This window comes from Martes martes (genome assembly GCF_963455335.1).
Source record: "Martes martes genome assembly, chromosome: 3".
Classification (NCBI taxonomy): domain Eukaryota; kingdom Metazoa; phylum Chordata; class Mammalia; order Carnivora; family Mustelidae; genus Martes; species Martes martes.
In genome coordinates this window covers 2023413-2044147 of record NC_137890.1, presented here as the reverse complement: position 1 = coordinate 2044147, position 20735 = coordinate 2023413, and the positions used below count along the sequence as shown (strand labels likewise).

At 55.5% G+C, this 20735-nt stretch overlaps 1 protein-coding gene across 5 annotated transcripts in view; it reads left to right on the top strand.

Moving 5' to 3' along the window:
• ARHGEF7 (Rho guanine nucleotide exchange factor 7) overlaps positions 1 to 19749 on the top strand; it is a gene marked incomplete at its 3' end in the record, with an annotated part of 124048 nt that extends 104299 nt beyond the window's left edge. For 3 of the 5 annotated variants that reach the window (XM_080798224.1, XM_080798223.1, XM_080798225.1), the window contains 6 exons: positions 66 to 290; positions 2295 to 2388; positions 6793 to 6882; positions 17624 to 17723; positions 17912 to 17966; positions 19267 to 19749. In XM_080798224.1, coding sequence (XP_080654350.1) covers positions 66 to 290; positions 2295 to 2388; positions 6793 to 6882; positions 17624 to 17723; positions 17912 to 17966; positions 19267 to 19389 — 687 coding nt within the window. Of the gene's footprint in view, positions 1 to 65; positions 291 to 2294; positions 2389 to 6792; positions 6883 to 9702; positions 9918 to 17623; positions 17724 to 17911; positions 17967 to 19266 lie in introns of those variants that run through there. The other 2 variants (XM_080798226.1, XM_080798227.1) reach the window with 2 other exon arrangements.
• Positions 19750 to 20735: the final 986 nt, after the last annotated feature.

Genomic DNA, 20735 nt, shown 5'->3' with positions numbered 1-20735 from the left:
TCATGGGTCTGGGTGGGGGGACCCCTGATGGCGGCTGTTGTGTTCTGTGCCCTCTTCCCCTGCAGCTGCCCTCACATCCGATCGCCCCATCCAGCAAACACGCGGACAGCAAGCCGGTGCCCCTGACGCCTGCCTACCACACGCTGCCCCACCCCTCCCACCACGGCACCCCGCACACCACCATCAACTGGGGGCCCCTGGAGCCTCCAAAGACCCCCAAGCCGTGGAGCCTGAGCTGCCTGCGACCTGCACCACCCCTGCGGCCCTCGGCTGCTCTCTGCTACAAGGAGGTGAGGTCGGAGCGCGGGCGAGCGCACACCGGACGTCTGGGTGTACTAGGTGGGCTGTTCTGTGCTTCAGTCGTGTTGGTGGCTGTGATTCTGTGACGTAATTAAAATACAGAACCGTGACGGTCCGCCTCGGTTCTTCTGTCTTCCCTTCTGCTTCCACTAGCATTAGACCCTCTGTGCCCTTCACGGATGGGCCTTGCTTCCTGCCGCCGGGAGCCTGGAGCAGAGGGCTTCCCTGGGCCCGGCGTCTGGCGAGCCCGAATTACTTCGCACACCTAATTCAGGGTGGGTCTTGTCTAGGCTTTCTGACCCTTTTCCAGGCCCGCGTGAGGGCCGCCCTGGAAGCCTGCGTTGGTCACCGGGAGCTGTTCGGGAGGAAGAGAACACTCACGGACGGAAGTGGGAGAACGTGGCTCTGCAGCTCTGCGTGTCCGAGAGCTGTGTCTGTGGCAGCGTCTGTCCGGCATGGTCACGCCAGGTGCTGACATGCAGGACAGGAAGGGCCTTACGTACCTGAGAAGTACTTGTGTTTGGGGAGCTCTTGACTGCAGTGGTGGGTGTGGCCACGTGTGTGAGTGAGCGTGCACAGCCCGAGTGTGAGCTGAGTGCAGGGCGTGAGGCGAAGTGTCCTGATGCGCCTCTCTAGGCCCAGCTGAAGTCACGTTTGCCCATGACCTTGGAACCCCCGTCCTTGCCCGCAGCCCTTGAATGTTTTACGACCCACGGAATATTACGTAGGTGAAAATCTGTCCTTGACGTGTTTTGTTAACGAATGTTGCTGTTGGGACCTCTGTCTTGCTAGTGATAATGTGCCCAGGTCCAAGGGTGCTTCGCCGTGGGCGGTTATGTGATGGATGTGGGGGTCTGTTACCCGTTTAGCCTTGCAGATGGTGCCGGCCGTGTGGTGGGGGGTCTCCCTGCTGTTGAGGAAGGGCAGGCGGAGAGTGTCTGGTCATGGAGCACAAAGCATGAGGGGAGAGGTGTGCCCATGAACCTGAGCAGCCCCTGCTGTCTGGGCTATCCCCACTTTGCTGGACCCGGTGTTGGGGTCTGTGTCGCGGAGCCCTCCGGACCCTTCGTGGAAATGCTTTCACGGTATGTGCGCGTGGGGCGCCGTGCCACCGGCTGTGCCTGGGCCCGCAGGTGGGGACGCGCCTGCATGTGCATGGCGTGCTGCCTGGGGCTGTACAGCACGTGCTGTATTTAGTTCTTTGGACGCTGATCTCTGCCATGTTTTAGAGAGCTTGTACCGTGCAGCAGAAGAGATTTTGAAGAGCTTCCATTCAAAACCAGGCTGTGTTCTTTCTGCGCTTTCGGTCTGATTCCTCCCATATAGCCCAGGTCGCGCTGGTCTCACGTCCTAAGACTCACTAGCAGTTTGTGTGACTTCAGTGATGCGGTAGTGAGACTGTACCAGCATTTCATATGTGCTTGGCTGCTGGAGCCTAGCCTGTCCCCGGGGAACTTCTGTGCAGTCTTTAGTTGCTGTGTTTCCAAGGGAAAGGGCAGACCATCACATCGTGACTCAGTTGTGAGCGCGTGTGGCTGTGCCGGGGTGCAGTGTGCCCTGTCGTCCGCGTGCACCTGCGCTCAAGGCGCACGGGCACATCTTCTTCCCTTTTCCTCCTTTCTTGAAGCTACTGCCTTTGTTCTGAAAATAGCCTTAGTTTGCCCGGGCTCTCTCTGGTTCGCTGCAGCAGACGGGTCTGCTCCCGAAATAGCAGCATGCGTGTGTCCCTGCCCGGGTCGGCCAGCCGGCCTGCGAGCCCGCGACGCCGCCACGCTGTGCTCTCCAGGGGCACGAGGGTTTTCAGCAGAGCCTGTGCCCTGTTGACTTCACGCTCGTGCTTAGCAGCCGGCCGAGAAAGCCCGGTGTGAGTGAGTGAAGTGCCGCACCTTGGGCGGCTGTGGAAACTGCCTGTTTCCTGCTGTCGCGACGCTCACCGAGGAAGAATTGCTGCCTTTGGCATACGTCAGCACCTTTTCCCCTTTTGTTTCCCCTAGGATCTTAGTAAGAGTCCCAAGACCATGAAAAAGTTGTTACCTAAGCGCAAGCCTGAGCGGAAGCCTTCAGATGAAGAGTTCGCACTGCGGAAAAGTGAGTACGCGCCGCGTGTGGCTGAGGACACGGGCCCGTCTCGGGCACAGCGCCCATGGCATGGGGGGGCGGGGAGGCTGGCGGCTTTCCAGAGGCTTCAGCTGTTGGGGTCTGAGCCTTCATGTCTTGTCTAAGGGAGAGTGAGGGGCAGGAGCGCAAGCCCTCGCAGCGGGGACGCCCGCGGGCCGGAGAGCAGCCGGTGGGGAAGCACACGCATGGTTCCCCCCGATGGAGCGCTCGTGGTCTCTTGGCCTCTGTGATCACTTGTTCTGGGAACCCAGGCCCGGGGTGTAGGGTGGCCCTGGGACCGCCGGCTCCGTCTGGCCCCCTCCTTGGCCTGCAGTCTCCGTGTGTCTGCTCTGCGGCCCGAGATTGCGTTTCTCCCTGTGTGTGTGCACGACCCTTGCCGCCCGGCTGTGAACTTGGGAAATGCCGGAAATGGCACTGGATTGGGCGCCTGATCTCCCAGCCAGCCTCTCCCACGGGAGATGCTCCCTTGACAGTGTGTGAGCAAGCGGAGCTATTTGGAGAAGCGACTGGAGAGCTTGTGCGCGTGCCCACCCGCTGCTTTCCTGGAGCCGCGGGTGGGAGGGCTTCCGTGGTCGCAGACGGCTGTGGGACCTGTAGGACTGTCTGTGCTGCAGGAGGACCTCAGAGGGGAGATGGCCCAGGCAGTGGCACCTCAGGGAAGCGGCGGGCTCTGTCCTTGCCCCTGTGCGCCCGGGACCTGTCACGCATCTTCCTGACTCCGTGGAGTGTTGTGCTGCTCTTCGCCGTGCTTACTTGGGACCTTTCCGGGATTCATTTATAAAGAAGACTTGCGGGAGAGTAGTTTGAGGTCACCCCGGGGTAGGGGTCGCTTGGTTTGGGGGTTCTACAGGTTCCCTGGAGCCCAGGTGGCATGCACGTGGGCCTGCTCCCCCGCTTGTCCTGGTGTGAGGTGCAGATGCAGGGAGGGGCCTAGAGGCTGCCGCGCGGAAATGAGCGCTCTCAGCACCCTGGCGCTGCCGGTGCTGCAGCGGGCATCGTGTGGCTCGCCATCATGGTGGTCCTCCTCCTCGAGATCCTGTGTGTGTGAGGAGGGCCGCACTCCCGGGATGCCAATGAAATGGGTGAGAAGAGAGTCCTGCCTTGGGGGCTCTGGAGCCAGTGCCTGGGCTGCTTCCTCCTCCCAGTGCCCTCTCCCTTTGCCGCCCAGCCGCCCTCCCTAAGATGGCCCTAGAACCCCCCGTCCCCTACCCTTAGTGCCAGCACACTGTCCGTCTGGTTAGTTTCCTGTTTCGGCAAGGAGCCCCTGGGGCTCGGTGGGAGGTGGTGAGGTTGGAGGGGAGAGCTGATGCTCAGAGCTGCCTCGCAGATGGGCTGCTCTGGTGCCTCTGGGGCCAGGGGACGTGATGGGCCTCGGTTTGAATGGGATCGCTGATGGCTCGGTTGAGTTCAGACGAGCAGAGGTGGGAGCGGGGAGGCTGGGTAGAAGGTGAACTGATCCGGGTGAGCGTGATAGGATGGGGTCTGGACCAGGTGAGGACGGTGGAGTGGGCCAGCGTGGACAGAGTTCAGATCTCTTCCAAGAGGGAGGCTGCAGCTGTGGCTTTTGAGCCGGGGGTGACTTTGCCCCACTTGGAGATACATCGGGAGGCCCTTTGGATTGTTCCAGTCGGGTGTGGGGGCACTGCTGCCTTACGGGGAGTGGAGGCCAGTGGTGCTGCTAAGTGTCCTAGAGCCCATAGGATAGCGCCCCATGCAGTCGTGCCGGGGCTGGGAAGTGTTCCTGCGGGACGAATCCCTGGCCCATGGAAAGGCCCCGGCGGATGGTGAGGATTCAGAGCTGCTCAAGCCAGGGGAGGCAGCGTGAGGAGGAGGGAGAGACTGAGTCGGGTCTGGGGAGTTGAGGAGCCAGCGGAAGGAGTGTGGAGGGACCCAGAGGCAAAAGGGGCACCAGGGGTTCCATGTGGATGGGAGGAGAGACGTCAGCCATGTGAGCTCTGTGTAAGGAGGGCCCGGATATCTCAGCTGCTTCCTAAAGTCCCCTGGTGCTTTCCTAAGTTAGTCTAGCTTACGTTCAGAGTTGGGAAGCTTCTGTTTGTGGGCTGGCCTGTGCCACGTAGGGAATGTGAGGAAGCGAGCTCTGCGATAGCTGTGAAGTAACACGATGTCCCAGGGAGGCCAGCGGGCATCCTTCCTGGTGTCTGTGCTTTCTCTGGGCTTGGGGTGGTGAGTGCGTGCGTGCGACCCACCTCTGGAGGGTCGATCCTGTCGTCTGGGCAGGCAGTCCCAGGCACAGATCGTTGTCCTCCGGGCAGAGGTGGAGCGACGTGCCCGTGAAGTTGCCATACTCAGCAGGTGCCGGAATGAAATGAGGGAGACCCTCTCTTGCTCCTGAGGGAGGGGCTTGTCGTGCTCATGGCGGGCTCCAGTCAGAGACTCTACGTCCATTTCTCAGTAGCTCTTCCACTCTGCGTGCTGGAATCTGTGTTTTCTTTTTCAATTTTATTTGAGTGTAGTTGACCCACGATGTTAACATTGGGTACGGGCGTTCTGCATGGGACGTTCCGTCCGTTTTGGGCGTACCGTGTGCTGGTTTGACGTCTGGGTGCCCTGCGCTGCTCAGCACCAGTGCAGCCCCCACCTGAGACCGCAGGGCGCGTCCCACCACCGCCCGTGCTCCCCGTGCTGCACTTGCTGTCCCCGGGACTCACTCAGGCCTTCACGGAAGCTCTCCCTCCTGCTCCCCCTCATCTGTTCTGTTTCCTAACCCCAGGCCGTCAGTTCTCTGTGTTTACTGGTCCAACGCTGCTGTTTGTTTGTTCACGGGTTTTTAATTTAGATTCCACATGTGGGTGAAATCATGGTGTCTGTCTGCCTTAATCTGAGTTATTTTACTTAGTGTGATATAGAGTCTGTGTCCTTCCGTGGTGTCATTAATGGCACAATCTCATCCCTTTTATGGATGCATAATATTCCTTTGTGTGCGTGCGTGTGTGTGCGTGCGCGCGTGTGTGTGTGCACGTGTTTGTGCGCGCACCACCTTCCTTACCCTTTCAGCTATTGGTGGACGCTTGGGTTGGTTGTTTCCACAGCTTGGCTGTTGTGGATAATGCTGCGGTAGACATAAGGGCGTATATATCTTTTCAGATCAATGTGTTTGTTTTCTCGGGGTATATACCCAGTAGTGGAATTACTGGCTCGTGTGGTGTCTTGAGGAAAACAGCTGGAGATACCGTAACTCCGCGTTGTAGCGCATACTGCGGATCTGTACCGATCAGAGTAGCGTGGCAGGCACAGAAACGAACACATCAGTGGAGCAGATTAAAGCCCCCAGTCCGTGCTTCGGTGGTCAGTGCCTGACCGTAGGAGCAAGAACGTGCGATGGGAAGGAGAACAGCCTCTTCTGACAGCGGCTTTGGGACAGTTGGGGCACTTTCTTAGCGCATATGGGGAAACAAAGTCAAAGTGGATAATAAAGACCTAACTGTGAGATGTGAAACGCGGAACTTCAAGAGCATACCGAGGCTTAGTGCTCAGGGCAGTGCATTTGAGTTGCCTCGTGTACATCTTACTGTCATAAGACGTTGAGGCTTTATGTAGCTTCTTAATATTTAAGCTTTCCATTCTTCTACATTTTATTAGAGCAGGTGAGCCTTTTAAAATCCATATCCAAGGGTAATATCTTAGAAAACACAAGGAGGCGTAGAAAACTAGGTAAACAGAAGAGAGGAATAGTTCACCCCATAGGGTCACGGGAAGTCTACTTGGTGTGAGGCTCCGAGTCTGGGACTGACAGCGTGTGATGCTGTTGGTCTGGAAGCTTCTCTCCTCCTCCGTGCCTGTGGTCTGAGTACACGAAGCCAGTGTCTGGAGGGGTCCAGAGGGGGACAGCGCTGGAGGAACACCTTCAAGGTCTCGGTGGTGCTTTGTGACCACCCGAGATGGCGTCTCTGGGGACCCATAGGAACCAGGGGATCAAAGGAAATGCTCTTTCTGGAGCTTTCCAGGGTCCGCTGTGGGCACCCCGCTGCCCCCGTCAGCACTGGGGAATATCAGACTTCCTTATATATGTCAGGCTAGTGTGTGAAAACCTGATGTTTTGCTTTGTTACTTCTTAATGAGAGTAAGTCTCTTTTCTTAAGGTGTTCTTGTGTGACTTGCTTGTTCCTGGCTCTTTTTCGTTTCCAGCGTGGGAGGGTACTATTTTTCTTATGGACCAGTAAGACCACTTACGTATTTAAGGTTCTAACCTTTTGCTGGATCTGTTGTACATAAAAAATATTTTAAAAACATAGAACTTTCTTGTAAATATTAGAAAACTGTTCTCTGACAAGAAAATGGAGAAGTTCTGTTTTAGATGGTGACCTGTTCTACTTCCCAGTTGTAGCTTGATTGTGGCGTGTCGTGTCTCGACAGGCACAGCTGCTTTGGAAGAAGACGCGCAGATTCTGAAAGTCATCGAAGCTTACTGCACCAGCGCCAAAACGCGGCAGACGCTCAACTCAAGTAAGTCTCCGCATCGTGGACTGCGAACTGCAACGGCTCGCTGGGGTTAGAGGCCCCATCTGAGGGCAGGTCACCTGGCTGGCCCACCTGGTGTCCCTAAGTCACTGCAGAGGGGCTGAACTGCCAGTAAGAGAACGCTTTTGTACAAAACGTCCTGCTGGGAAACTCCAAGTAGGAGGTGCTGCCGAAGTGTAGAGAGCTTGCTTATGCTTAGAGAAGAAGATGTGCTTAAAAGACAGAAGATTGGTCCAGTTATTTTTAAGCTATTTAAACTTTGGTGTGATAGTGGGACTTTTTTTCCTTAAGATTCTTAGAACTGTCAAAAATATAAACCTAGAGCAAGGCTCTTTTAGCAGCCTCCCACCCCACCCCCCCGCTCTTCTAAATGATGCATTTAAACATTTTTGGAAGGAGAACCCAACTAATTTAGGTGGTGGATTTCAGCACCACTGAGTTTTCCTGTATCTTGACGCACAGCTCTTAGTTGAGGAAATCGTCATCTCTTGGGGCAGGACAAAGGTGGGCTCTCTTTGTCTTTAACTTCGCAGTGTTGGGAGGTGGAGGGCAGCACGGGGGTGCAGGCGCAGTGGAGCGCGGGCTCCATCCAGAAGAAAGGGCTGCCTTTCCCTCTCCCTGGAGCCGGGGCCACGGGCACCCCGGGGGGTCCTGCACTGTCCTTCCTAGGTGGGCTTTGTGGGGTTTCTGTTTTGTTGGAGAACTGGGTTGATGTATTCCGACATAGAAACTGGTTTCTGTTGGATCGTGTGTCTTGGATTCCCTTTCCACCCTGGCTGTGGGCACCGTGGGCACCGTGGGCACGCTGCTGATTGCTGCCTCATTCCCACCTCCTCTGCCATGGTGCTTCAGTTCTGCATCCTGGCTCGGTCAGACTCATTCTGAGAAAAAGGACAGGGGGGAAAGGGAATTTTCACCCGCTTTAGCTTTTGTCTTAGATGGTGACAGCTGGAGAGGTAGGGCTGGCAGGATGGAACCCCAGGGGCGGTCTGCAGGTCACCTAGAAACTCCCCCGGGCCGGTGCTGTACGTGTCTGGTCTGCGGCATGGAGGCTGTGGTTCGTCCCTGCCCTGGGAGAGTGCTTGTCCGTAGTGGCCGGCAGCAGAGCGGGGGGACGTGGGAAGGCCTGAAGCTGGGGTGTGCAGCGCGCCAGGCAGTCATTTGTAAATTCAGTCGGTCTTTCGATACTGGTTTCATAGAGTTGGTGAGAAACTTTTAAGTAATAGGCTGTATAAAACGTGGCCATAGTGTTTGGGTTTTGAATCTGAAATTTTAAAGAATTCTCTCAACTTAAAAAAACTTGAAGTAAAATTTTAACCTGGTAGTCTCAGGTGAATAGACCAGGTAACTGAGCTGTGTGTGTGTGTGTGTGTGTGTCCGTGAGCGCTTCGTCTTTTTGTCTAGGAGACGGTGCTGTGGCCTCGCGGCTTCAGCTGCCTGGAAGGGGTGGCCTGTAGAGCGTGCGGACTGTTTGTCACCTGTGTCACGTGTCTCCATTTCTCCTGTGTCAGAAGAGCATTGCACGATACGTGGATTTTTATTTTCAGCGGATATTGTGGCTAAGCACCCTGAGGCCTCATGTGTCCGGTTCTGTATGGCTATAACCCTAACACTCCTAGGACCAGGTGGGATAGGGGAGCTAGATCCTTGATGCTGGAAGGGTAGTGTGGGATTACAGTGGAGGCAGCTCTTTTCGTCTTAAATGGCTTCGTAAAAACAGGGTAATGTACTTGACCTAAAGTTCACCTCCTTTCTGGGTATGTTTGGGTGCAAGAAGACATTACCAGCCAGACGTGTTTGGTGTTGATTTCTGTCTCAGGGACATAGTGACCGTCATTCGACTGCAGGGATTCAGTGGAAGGGACCCAGACTGGCTCACTGCTTGTTCTTGTTGGGGTTTGGGAGTGGCATGCCTTCGGACCAGAAGCGGGACTAGGACGCAGCCCGCAGCTGCTGCACTGGGCCCGGGTCTTTTGCGCTGCGCCCCCGCATGCCTCCCTCCCAGCTGCCTGGCCGGCACCCTTGCTCCCGCTGACTGCTCTGGGGCTGTTTTCTGTCCTCCCACTCTGTGCCCGCTGTCTTCTGTTGCCCTCCTCTTAACACAGTGGCTCTCGGCTCATCGTGTCTCTTGTCCTGCCGGTAGAAGGGCCGCATCAGGGCTTTGAACAGGGTTTCCACTTTTTCTGTCCCCCCGGCCGAGCTCAGGGGTGTGGCGGCACTGTGGGGGGCCCCGAGGGATGTGGACCCTGTGTACCCCATTCTCCACTCTGAGATTTTTACCGTGGTGTTAGTTTGATAAGGTAAGTTTAGATCCCACTGAGAAGATGACTTCTGGGGAGTTCCAGTCTGGCAGAGGGAGAGCCGAAGCCGTCAGTCCAAAATCCCCTGAAACCCTCCTGCTTCAGTGTATCACTTAAAGAATAAGAAACCATTTTCTAATGAAACGCATAAATGGCTCCTTTTAAAAATGTCCTAAAAGAGACTCATGGTTAATAGACTGGAATAAAATCGTTGACTTGGGAAATGTCTGTAGAGGTGTCTGTGGCTCTGGGCGTATGCGAGGGACAGTTTGGGAACAGTATTGTGACTTAGGTTTGTTTAAATAATCCAGTTTTACTCTGAGGGTTGTGCTATTAGAACCCACCGTAAATAAGGAGAATTGAACTTTGTTGCCAGTTTTTAACAATATTTTCTCTCTTCCTTCTCTTCCCATCACCTTTTGCTTTTGTTTTCATGTTTTTGGTTGTGGCTCTTCCTGTCCGTCCCCTCCCCCTCTGCCTGTCACTCCATCCCTCCCCGTCGTAGCATGGCAAGGCACTGACCTGATGCATAATCACGTGTTGGCTGACGACGACCAGTCAAGTCTAGACTCCTTGGGTCGTCGCAGTAGCCTTTCCCGTCTGGAGCCTTCAGACCTCTCGGAAGACTCTGACTATGACAGTATATGGACAGCCCATAGTTACAGAATGGGTTCTACATCTCGTAAGAGCTGTTGCTCATATATCTCTCACCAGAACTAATGCACTTCTGAGCTTTTCTTAACAAATGCTTGTTGTATCGCAGCCTGCTTTTCTTAGATGTTTTCTTGCTGTTCCTTGTCTTTTATGTGATATTTTAACAACTTTTGAGAGCGTTGCTGATATTTTCCCATTGTACTGTGTGGAGGCCCACTTGCCAGTTCGACTGTCCGAGCTGCCGAGGTGGAAGGAGACGGTGCGCTCACGGGGCCGCGCCGAGGGTCCTTTCCTCCGCGGGTGGCGGCGGCTCTCCAGCTCCAAATGGTCTGGGTTCCTGTTCTCAGTGTAGCCCCTGTCTCATTGCTTTTTGGATACACCTGTGTGAACACTTTTCTATTTTATATGAGACCATACAGGTTTGTGGTCTGAGTGCCAGCACCACAGAGGGGACTCTGGCCTTACGTAGGGATCTCCATGTTTCATGTGTGATGGACCCACCGATGAGCCGGTGGTGGAGAGAGGTGAAGGAGACACGCACTGAGAGGACAAAGTGCGGTTAAGACAGCTGTGTTCTGAGCACTCCTCCGGGTGCTCGGCGGCCACGCGGAGTTGTGGGGGGGGGGGTGTGGCCATTGTGGGCCCCGGGCCATGGCGGGAGCAGGGAAGAGCCGGCTCTGGCTCATCAGGGTGCCACAGAAGGCTGTCCCGTGCCCCCGTTCCCCCTCGGTGGGGGGGGGGGGTTAGTTTTTCGAGGGCCAGGTTACTGTCAGAGCTCAGACCCTCCCCACACCATCACACCCAGCTCTCCTTATTTGGAGCCATGGCTCTTAAGTGGCCCTTATCACGCCCGTGCCACTGCGCTGAAGAGTCAGTCCAAACGCAGAAGCGCTCAGCCTCTGAAGGTGTACGTGCGACCCCATTCAGAGCGAGGTGAGTGCTGGCTTCACTCCCAGCCTGGCTGCGCCCCAGCACCCCCGTCACGCTGCCTGCGAGGGACACGTGGTTTGTTTTCAGCAGCTAGCTGCCGTGAAACTCCGTTTACAGCAACCCGTCCTCCGTGACCCTCATTCTTGATTGTCACGGGGACACCTGAGTCCATTGAAGACTTCACTTGCCATGTCACTCACTCACGAAAAAATGTCCGATCTGGGGGGGGGGCTCCCCCACTTGCCTGGGATTTGTTGTAAGGAGATTTCACTGGCCTGTCTGACAGATTTCTGCTTTGGAAGGAACTGAATGTGACCGGTTGCATTCAGTTGTGGCACCCAGATCCGCGTCTGGCCATCGTTCTCTCCCACGCATGCCAGTACCTGGTGTTCGGACGCAACGTCAAGGCTGTGCTTTAAGTCGAGACCAGCTTCCGAAAACAAGATGCCGGAATAAATTGGGAATAACCTGTTTTCCTCTCCTCAGGGTGGCTGTAGTTCCAGGCGGCTGTGATTTCGCTCCTCCCCAGCCCTCAGCGAACCCCTGTATTCAGGGCGTGGGCTTGTTGGCGCCGCGCCGTGGTTGGCTGGGCGCTGGGAAGCCCCGGCAGTGGCGGGTCGCCTGGAGAGTCGGCCGCCTTCGGTACTGCCTGCGCGAGGTCGGGAGGAGAGCCAGGAATTCCACATAGGGCTCTGTTCCCGGACAGCTAGCGGGCTGCTCGTGCCGTCTGGAGATTCCATTTTTTACACCAGTTAGCATAAATAAGGAGGTCGAGAAGCAGTCTTACCAGTATTAACCCACAGTGGAGATGGGTTACGTGTGTTCAGCCAAATAGTAAGTGGAAGTTTGGGAGAAGGAGGACTACGAAGTTGATACTGTGAACTCAGAAGCACTTGTTTTCTCTTGTACACGTACAGTAGTCACTGTTCTGGACTCTGTCAGTAGAACGTCTGTCTGTCTGCTTGGAGGCTGTCATTGGCGCCTTGGCGTAGCTGCCTTTGCCAGCCTCAGTGTGGGGGCCGTGTCGCGTGCTGTGTGTGCCCAGTGCGGCGATACTTTGTCACCAAGTGTCGTTTGGGTGGTCTCCTGGAGACCTCTCGTGTCCCATCCACTGCGGTGTGACACCGTCCTGCCAGTCCTTCAGGGCCGGCCACGGCCACATGCGCGGTGATTGTGCCGATTCTGGGACCGCCGCACTGCAGCACGCCGGCTTCTGCTCAGTCGGGCTTGTTTTGAATATCCCCAGTCGCTCTTGTGACCTGGTTGGAAGTGTTAATGCCACGCCTCAAGGTGGTCCCTGGGGGGCAGTGACGACATGGCCCCAGAGGGCTGGGACCATCCATCTCTGGAGATCCAGTCACGTTGAAATGGTGTCTGGTTGGGGCAGCTCCGTCCTGGCCGTGTGTGCGGTTACTGTCCTAGTGTGCGGGTGCAGACCCTGAACCCCAAGGTAGGTGGAAGCCGGCCCGGGCCTTCCATGGGGGCCTATGTGATGTTGACCTTGAATTTACCCTTGCCACAGTATATAAGCTATATTAATTATGTGTTTTGCGTAAAATTGCCAAAACACAGTAATGTGTATATAGTGGTATAAGATCTTGAAAAAGAATCTCTATATTGTGCTTTTTCTCTGTGAATGGGAAAGCCATTTCTAGTGGGTGACTACCGTTGAAGACCCCTTGGATGTACACCTGAACGTTGCATTGTATTGTACAGTATGCATATTGTTTGTGGTTGCACATGGCAATGAAGTGTTTGTTTTATAAAAAAAAAAAAGACATCTGTTATGTACAGTTGAAATAAATTTTGCATTTGCTAGCCTGTGGCTTTTAATATTTGTTACCTGGGGGGGTGGGGGAGTAGCCTAGCTTGCCACTGAGTGTGATTTGGCTCTTCTCCTGGGTGATGTCTTCCAGATGAAGGCTAGGCCATGGGACCCTTTCTCTCTGCTTTGATCAAGAAATGTGCACGTTCATAGATGAAATATGTTCTAGACAATACAGGGTGACTCCTGACGTGCTTTTATTTCCTCTTTTCCCCCCTTTTTTAAGTTTTCGCTCACTGGGAGGCTTGTCTTCAGAAAGAGGCACTCTTGATTTTTTTGTGCATAAATGGAAAGCAAAGCAAAAAAATGGTTTATTTTTTTAAGACTAACGTCAGTTTTAATCTTTGTTTTATCAAGTGGGTGCCCAGCTGGCTGAGAAGTGGAAAGGAGCGTCAGCGCCGGGCGGGGGCAAGGTGTAGACGGTGAACAGATGCGGGCTGTTTCCGAAGGGAATGCCTCCCAGTTTCCTAAGGAAAAAGTTAGACTCCTGTGATAACCATAAATAACAAATGACCTCTGGGAGAGATTTTACTAGATTTCTACAAGTTGTAATATCTTCCTTCATTCTGATAGTTGTCACAGTTGAGTATAATTAGGTGCAGATTTTAGAAAGATTATGAATTTAAGAATTTTGGGAGTTCTGCCACGAATGTTCTCAACAGCCGACAAACACCACGTGTAGGCTTCCGACGCAGGCCGGCTCTGCTGCACGTACACACGCACGCACGCACGCACACAGCCACGCGCGTGCCCTGGAGTTGACCAAGCCGTGTGTTCTGTCGGCGTGTCCAGTCAGGCGGCGGTCTCATCTGACCGTGGAGAGGCGCCCTGGGCTTAGTGCCCTGCTCTATGCTGCCCAGGCAAGGCCTCCGTGCCGTACCGGCGCTCGCTAGGTCCCATGGTGCTCCAAGGGGTGCAGGCGTTGTAGGGGACAGGGCTCCGCGTGTCTCCAGCTTGTAGATCACAACTCTGGGTCCCCAGGCCACCCTCTCCCCTTCCCGTCTCCCACTGCGTGGCCCCGAGCGACCCCTGCGGCGGGGCAGTGTGCATCTGCCCTGGCGTGCTTGTCCGCGGGGCCTCCGTGGCCGGATCCCGGGCATCTGCAGACCCATCCTTGGGAGCCCTCCAGCTGGAGAAGTGCTGGGCTGCTGCTAAGTGTCCATTACTGTTGCATGGTGTTCGCCCCCGTGCCGACGAGCAGCGAATCCAGCCAGCACTGTGTGCTTGTCACGCGAGGTGCAGACCGGCTTCCAGGCTAGTCCGGCACTCCTTTTAAACCGTGACACACACAACTGCGGAATGTTGCTGAGACGAGGCTCGGCACTCAGGTGACTTGAGGAAATGCCGAATTAAAGTAAGTGGGTATTTCTACTGCACACCTGGTGAAAACCTTCAGCGTGCCCCGCGTGCACTGTGGGCTCGCAGAGGTGGCCGTAGCCTCAGCATCTTCCAAAGCAGTGAGGCGCGCAGCCCATGTGTTAGAAGGTGGAGGGACAGCTAAATGTCCCCCAAACCGAGGTGGCGTCTGAGGCTGGAGGAGGGCAGTGCCATCCGGTTTACACAGCGTTAGTGCAGGGGAGCCCTGCACCCTGGTGGCTTGGGTGGGCAGTGAGCCGGGTGCTGCATGGCTGCTCTCAAGAAGTCCAGACGGCAGTCCCCAGATGGCACAGATGAGACGGCTGTGTGGCAGAGGCCACCGGGGCGCGGCCCGGTCGGCAGCACGCTGGGCGGGTGGGAGGGGAAGACACTTGTGTCTGCTAGCTGTGTGAGCGACTTCAGGGACGTCCCACACAAGCGCTTCTGGTCAGGGCCCACACTCCCTCCCAGGGGGCTGGAGCAGTACGCCCCCCCCCCCCGGAGGTCCTCGCACGGACGTATATCGTCAGTGCTTGTACCCCGTTATCTCCTGGAAACACAGGCCTTGAATGTCTGGAACCATCATGAACCCCTTCATCTGTGTCTCAGCCCCTCTTAGAGGACTTTAAATAAAGTGACAGAACATTGTTTGCGGGTTCTCTTGTTTTTCCCAACTAAGTGCTTCGGGGAAGACGTGCTGTGACCCCTCTCGGAGTACCCACAGGACCGTGAAGATGACTTGTTCAATCTACTTTGTAAAATTTGGCTCTTTCTGTAAGAACAGACTTACTTATAAACTTGGCTGGAGAACATTCCTTTATTTAATTTTCTGAAAAATTAAGTTTTCTGTCCTTTTAGGAAAATGTTCCAGTGAAACTAGGAACGTTACTAGCGTCGTACGGATTCCTCTGCAGGCTGCTAAGTGACAGTTACAAGCTACCTGGCTCACCACTGAGTGCAAACGTGGCATTTTCCGCACCAGCATCTTTCAGGAATCGAGCCATTAAGTCTATCCGTGCTACCTAAACATTCTCAAATTTCCATTCATATGATAAATTCTAGTGTGTTTTCAGTGTCTGTCCAAAAATAACCGTCACAGTGTGCGACCCTCGTACCAGTTGTCCCAGGCTGTTAGTCCTCTGACGTCACGTTACGTAATGGAATTTAAGGCTTCCGTCTGTGTGACTTTACCTGGTAAAAGATATTAAATGTGATTCTTAAGTTCTCAGAGCAGCTCTGCAGAGTTGGCTAGCTCCGCTCTGCTCTGAGCCCCGGGCCTCCCCTCTCGTGCGGGACGGGGCAGCCCCTGCCGTCTGACCCCTGTTCTTACGGTGCAGTTGTCCCTTGTTTGTCCTGCTGCTTGAAGCTGGGGGCGCCTCCCGTCAGCAGGCTGAAGCTACAAGGTGTGGAAACAGCCAGAGAGATGCGCGGAAGCCGGCGAACTTCTCATCCTGTCGCGGCCTCACGTGGATGAGCTAATGAGACGTCATGTTCCCAGCCGGCGGTGACAGACGTGGTGGTGCCCTATCTGATCTGACTGTAACACAGAGCAGGTGGCGGGGGCATTTAGGAGTTGGCTAAAGTTGACCCATGACCTCTCTTCACGGCGAGAATTCACTGAAACTGTTTTTTCCCCACACATCACATTCAAGTTGTTATGAGTCCTTTTCTGTTTTTCTGGGGAAAACAGCACATGAACTCTCTCTCCTGATGAAAACAGGTGACGTTGGGTGTCTTGGAAGCAACCTTCAGAATTCTTACCTTGGCTGGGACCGCTGAGCTTTCCCTTATCTGTCTCACATCCCGGTTTCCTTCCTGAGTGCTGTTTTCCCGGGTGGCCTGGAAGCCCCGGCAGGGCCCCGAAGACGACGCGCCTGCGGCCCCCTGCAGAGCCACGGCCCCTGGAGCGGGCGATCCCCTAGGAGGCCGACTCTCGGCCTAGTGAGGTCTTGGAAGACGTGTCCCTCCCAGGAGCTGTGTCTTGAAGGATGTCGCCCTCTGTCTGAAGACTGATTCCCCTTGTGGATGGGTGACTGTGATGGGGTTGGGGGGGGGCTGCCCCTTAGTGAGGGGTACAGCAGAGCGACACCTCCCACTCCCTGGCAGTGACGGGTGAGTGGGAGAGCAGCCGTGCCCAGACGCACCCCCCACGCACCGGCCTGCTGTGGCCCGTGACGGGATCCCAAGCGCTCCGGCTGATCGTAGTACTGAAGCTGCTGGCGCACCGAGGGGCCCTTCCTTCCTGGGGACGGAAACGTATAGACATGCTACGGGACGCAGAACCGGACTCGCTTGCCTGGAGGTTCATCTTCCCTTGTTTGGACGACAGAGGAGGAGGTGGTCCACATCCTGCTTTTACGTTTCATGGTGCGCTCTGTGGCGGGGACGGACCAGGTCTTGGAGATGTCCAGATGGCAGCAGGGAGAGTCGAGGCCAAGGCCCCGTGGCCAGCAAACTTGGGCCCTCTTCCCTGTGGCGTGCTGCCATGGAAACGATGGAGCCCTGTGGCCGTCAGGCTTTGATGGTCATTGTTAATCGTGTTCAGAAGAGAGTAAGGGGACACAGAGATGCTGGTGAAACTATTCTTTTAACCCGGTCTCTAAGAAAATTGGTGTCCCCCTGAATGCACGGTGTGAGGAGGCACAGCCGTGTTAAGAGCTCGACAGACTTTGTGGAAGGCAAACCAAAGGTAAACCAGGAGGCAGGCGAGTCGTACCAGCATGTCTGTAATCCGCTAGCAGCTCTCACACCAAGTGCATGTGTTTAAAGGGGAAATGTCTGTCAAAATACCACTTGTAGGCGCTCCTGTTCTGTGCCAGAGTCGCCCCTCAAATTCGCATCGGATACTTTTCAAAAATACAAGTTGTGGTGCTGGAGAGCTTTCAAGAGAGCACTACCTCAGATTTTCTTTTCTGTGTCCTTAAAGAAAGATTTGAGTCTGCTTTCTCACTGTGAGATATTTGGGTTTCCCAGTTTCTCAGGTACCCACCCCCAGCGCTCGCTTCCTGGGACCGGGCCCTGGTGACATGGCGCACACAGCCCTGCGACATCGTCCGCTGTTCACTGCCTTCCGGCGGGAGACGTGTGCGCGTTCCAGGGGGTGTCAGAGGAGGCGTTCATGAAAGAAGTAATAAATCCGTCTTTCTAAACCACGTGTCTCCGTCTTCATTTTTACCGGTCGCTCTGGAGTTGAATGTTTCGCCTGCTGTTCGCACTGAGGAGCACTCGGCGTGCCCCTGCCTGACCCATCTTCCTAAACTGCCTCAACTTTTGATTGATTTGGATGTCCCCCCCCCCCCCATTTTTTTGGTATTTATTCCAAAACATCCAGGGCGCTGGGGTCAGGACCTTGCTACCTGTGGAAGATTTCAGGATTTAAAAGCTCCATGATCCTGACTCAGGAACCGAAGCTTAATAAATCACCAAAAGGCCAGTGCTTCCTTCCGTCTAGATGCTTTAGGCGTGAGGAGGACTGAGTTCGCTAGGCAGAAGCGGGGAAAATGGGTAAAAAGCTGCCCTTCCGTGCTGTATCTAGAGAGTTCTGTAACGCGCGATCCCCGGGATTTGATATAACGTTTAAGTTGCATTGTCGAGTCAGGTTGCTGGTTCTGCCTTGGTGCTCACCTGTGGGTTTGTTTGTGTTTTTGTTCTAATGGCGTAGGTTCACGCAAAGAGTCTGCTCCGCAAGTTTTGCTTCCAGAGGAGGAGAAAATGATAGTTGAAGAAACCAAGAGTAACGGTCAGACGGTGATCGAGGAGAAGTAAGCGACCCCCAGCGTTCCAGGGCGGGCACGTGGGCGCCGGAGGTGCGGGCTGGGCGCCAGGCTTCCCCTGGGCTGCGGCGCGGCTTGGTTAGCGGGCAGGGAGCGGGTGTGCCTCCTGGGGGCATCCCTCCCTGCGCCGTCCTCACTCCTGTCCTGGTTCAGGTGTTTGTCCCGTTCTGTTTCAGGAGCCTCGTTGACACAGTCTATGCGCTAAGGGATGAAGTCCAGGAGTTGAGACAGGTGAGTCTGAACCAGCTCCTTCATCTGTCACGGGGCCCGAGGAAAGCGCCGCAGGAAAAGCAAGGCCGTCTGTCCCTGTGTACGGGGCCTCAGAGGGATGTCCTTGGACACCCTCTCCCTGCACTCCGGGGCCGGTTTGGTCCCTGGTGAACGGGACAGACCAGGAAATGAATTCTTAAAGGGACCTGTTCAGACATTGTACTGTGCTGTTGGCATCCTCATTTAAAACCTCTAAAAATGGGGGCGCCTGGGTGGCTCAGTGGGTTAAGCCTCTGTTGTCGGCTCAGGTCATGGTCTCAGGGTCCTGGGGTCGAGCCCCGTGTCGGGAGGGGATGCAGGAAGCCTGCTTCCCCTTCTCTCTCTGCCTTCCTCTCCACCTACTTGTGATCTCTTTCTCTCTCTCTCTGTCAAATAAATAAAATTTTTTAAAAAGATTATTTATTTATTTATTGGAGAGAGAGACAGAGAGAGAGAGCGAGATCACAAGTAGGCAGAGAGGCAGGCAGGGGGAGGGAAGCAGGCTCCCTGCCGAGCAGAGAGCTGGATGCGGGGCTTGGTCCCAGGACCCTGACGCTGACCCAAGCTGAAGGCAGAGGCTTAACCCACTGAGCCACCCAGGCACCCCACATAAATAAATAAAATCTTTAAAAAAAAAAAAAAAAGCAACACCTAAAAATCCTGCTGGGATTCCCCAGCACCTGCTGGCGGAACGCGTGGTTCTTGTTCTTAAGTCAGGTGACCTTGGCTAAGTGACCGAGTATGTTTTGCGTATTTTGGGTAAAGTACATTGCACACCGGTTTGTATCTTCGAGGGGTGCGTGGTGAGCCCCTGCACGCGAGGCGGGGGGGTTGGGGTGTGGCGCCGTCTGGGTCTGGACGTGCACTCAGCCGACCTGGCTGCAGCCGCACAGCTTCCGCACGCTTCTCCTACGAGTTAGAAGGGACCGTCAACAGTGGGTCCGTGCTTGCCTCGGGGTGATCGGGTCAGTGTGCGTGAAGGCAGGCTCTGCCCCTTCGCTCGCGCCACCTTCCAGCTGCTGCTCCCATGTTTCTGTAGGAAGGCTGTGGGGTCTTCGCAGATGTGGGAAGATGCACGCTGTCCCTCTTGTGACCGTCCGCTGTCCTTTCATGTGTGGCGCGGAGATCCTCGCCCCGGAGTGAGGGCTGCTCTGCCCTCTCTGATTGGTTCTGCTCGTAGGAGCGTCTCTGCGAGTGTGGCAGGTTCCAGCCTGGGACTGCTCCTGGGAGACGCGTCCTCCTCTGCGCCCACTCAGCCCCCCATGGTCTGCTTCATTCGCAGGATAACAAAAAGATGAAGAAGTCTCTCGAGGAGGAGCAGAGAGCCCGCAAAGACCTGGAGAAGCTGGTGAGGAAAGTCCTCAAGAACATGAACGACCCCGCCTGGGACGAGACCAACCTCTGAGGAGTGTTGTCGCTTCTTCCGCCAAGACCAGCGAGGGAGCCCAAGCCGGGGAGCCCCAGGACCCTCGCCAGGGGGACCTTCAGGGCTACGGGGCAGGGCTGGACAAAAGTCATCTTTCTGGGCGTGGAAAAGACTGAGTTTATCCCGCAAATAGACATGGTCACACTGTTCTGAAGAATCCAGACGTGAGGTTTAGGTCCTGAGGGCTGAACTGCCATCAGTTTTACTCTGTTAACATCTCAATTACCTCATTTTGCAGTAAGTGCGGTGACTACAAATCCTGGTGTTTCAGGCTTTTATTGATCTATATGAATAATCGTACATACACGTTTCTTATAAATCCTCCATTTTGAATGCACACCCATGGCTGTTGTGTCCGGGCTGATCACCCGTGCTAGAGCTCCGTCCCCCTAACCTTTCCTGGTCCCACCAACAGCAAGTCGCGCTCACGTGCTCATGGCGAGCAGCGGGACGAGGGTGCCTGGGACGCCTTGCCGGACGCCTGGTTGGCTCTCCAGCGTGGCCCGTGTGCTCAGAAAGGACCTTCCGCTTTGGTGTGCCCGCGCAGTCTTGTTTGTACCCGTGCAGACACCTAACACCCCTGGAAGTCCTCTGCCGAAGCAGTGTTGCTGCCACCGGCGTGCTCAGTGAGGGAGACTCAGGCTTCCGCCACCGACCCCAGCGAGGCCCCTGCGCACCACCGTGTCCAGCTGCCGGCGTCCGTGCTGGTCTGCTGCGGGAGGGCCGCGGCTCATCGGCCTGCGTTCTCTGCGCTGGGGGAGAACAGACTTGTCCTTGGAGGCTGGTTTTATAAGGGGACAGAATGCACCGTTTGTCTCCCTGCCCTGCGAGCGTGAGCTCCACTAGAACCTGTAAATAAACTGTATTATTTATCGCGCGTCGCTGGGGCTGAGGAAGGCGCGCTAGGGGATCCCGGGAGCTGACCTGGCGAGTGCCAGGTGCGAGTCCTTGTCAGGCCTCTGTAAGCCCCGACCTGTTTACCATGAGTGTGCAGCAAGCCTTCCGTGCTCACTGGGGAAAAAAAAAAGGTTTTCCTCCTCCAGTGAGAATAAAGCAATATGAATTCTGCCTAAAGTAGTCCGTGTAAGTGCGGGTCCATTCTGCCCACACCTAAACTACGGTGGGGACAGGGAGGAAGCCCGGCTGAGCCCAGCGCCGCTGACCTCTCTGGGCTGGGGACGTGAGAACCTGAGAGCCCCTGGGCAGGACCCGCAACCGTGGTGCCAGCCCACTCCGCTTCGTGGGCAGGACACTGCGTCCCGGGAGCGGCGCTGTCTGCTCCCCTCTCCCGGAGAGGTCGGCTTCCAGCGGAGGAAACCTGTTCT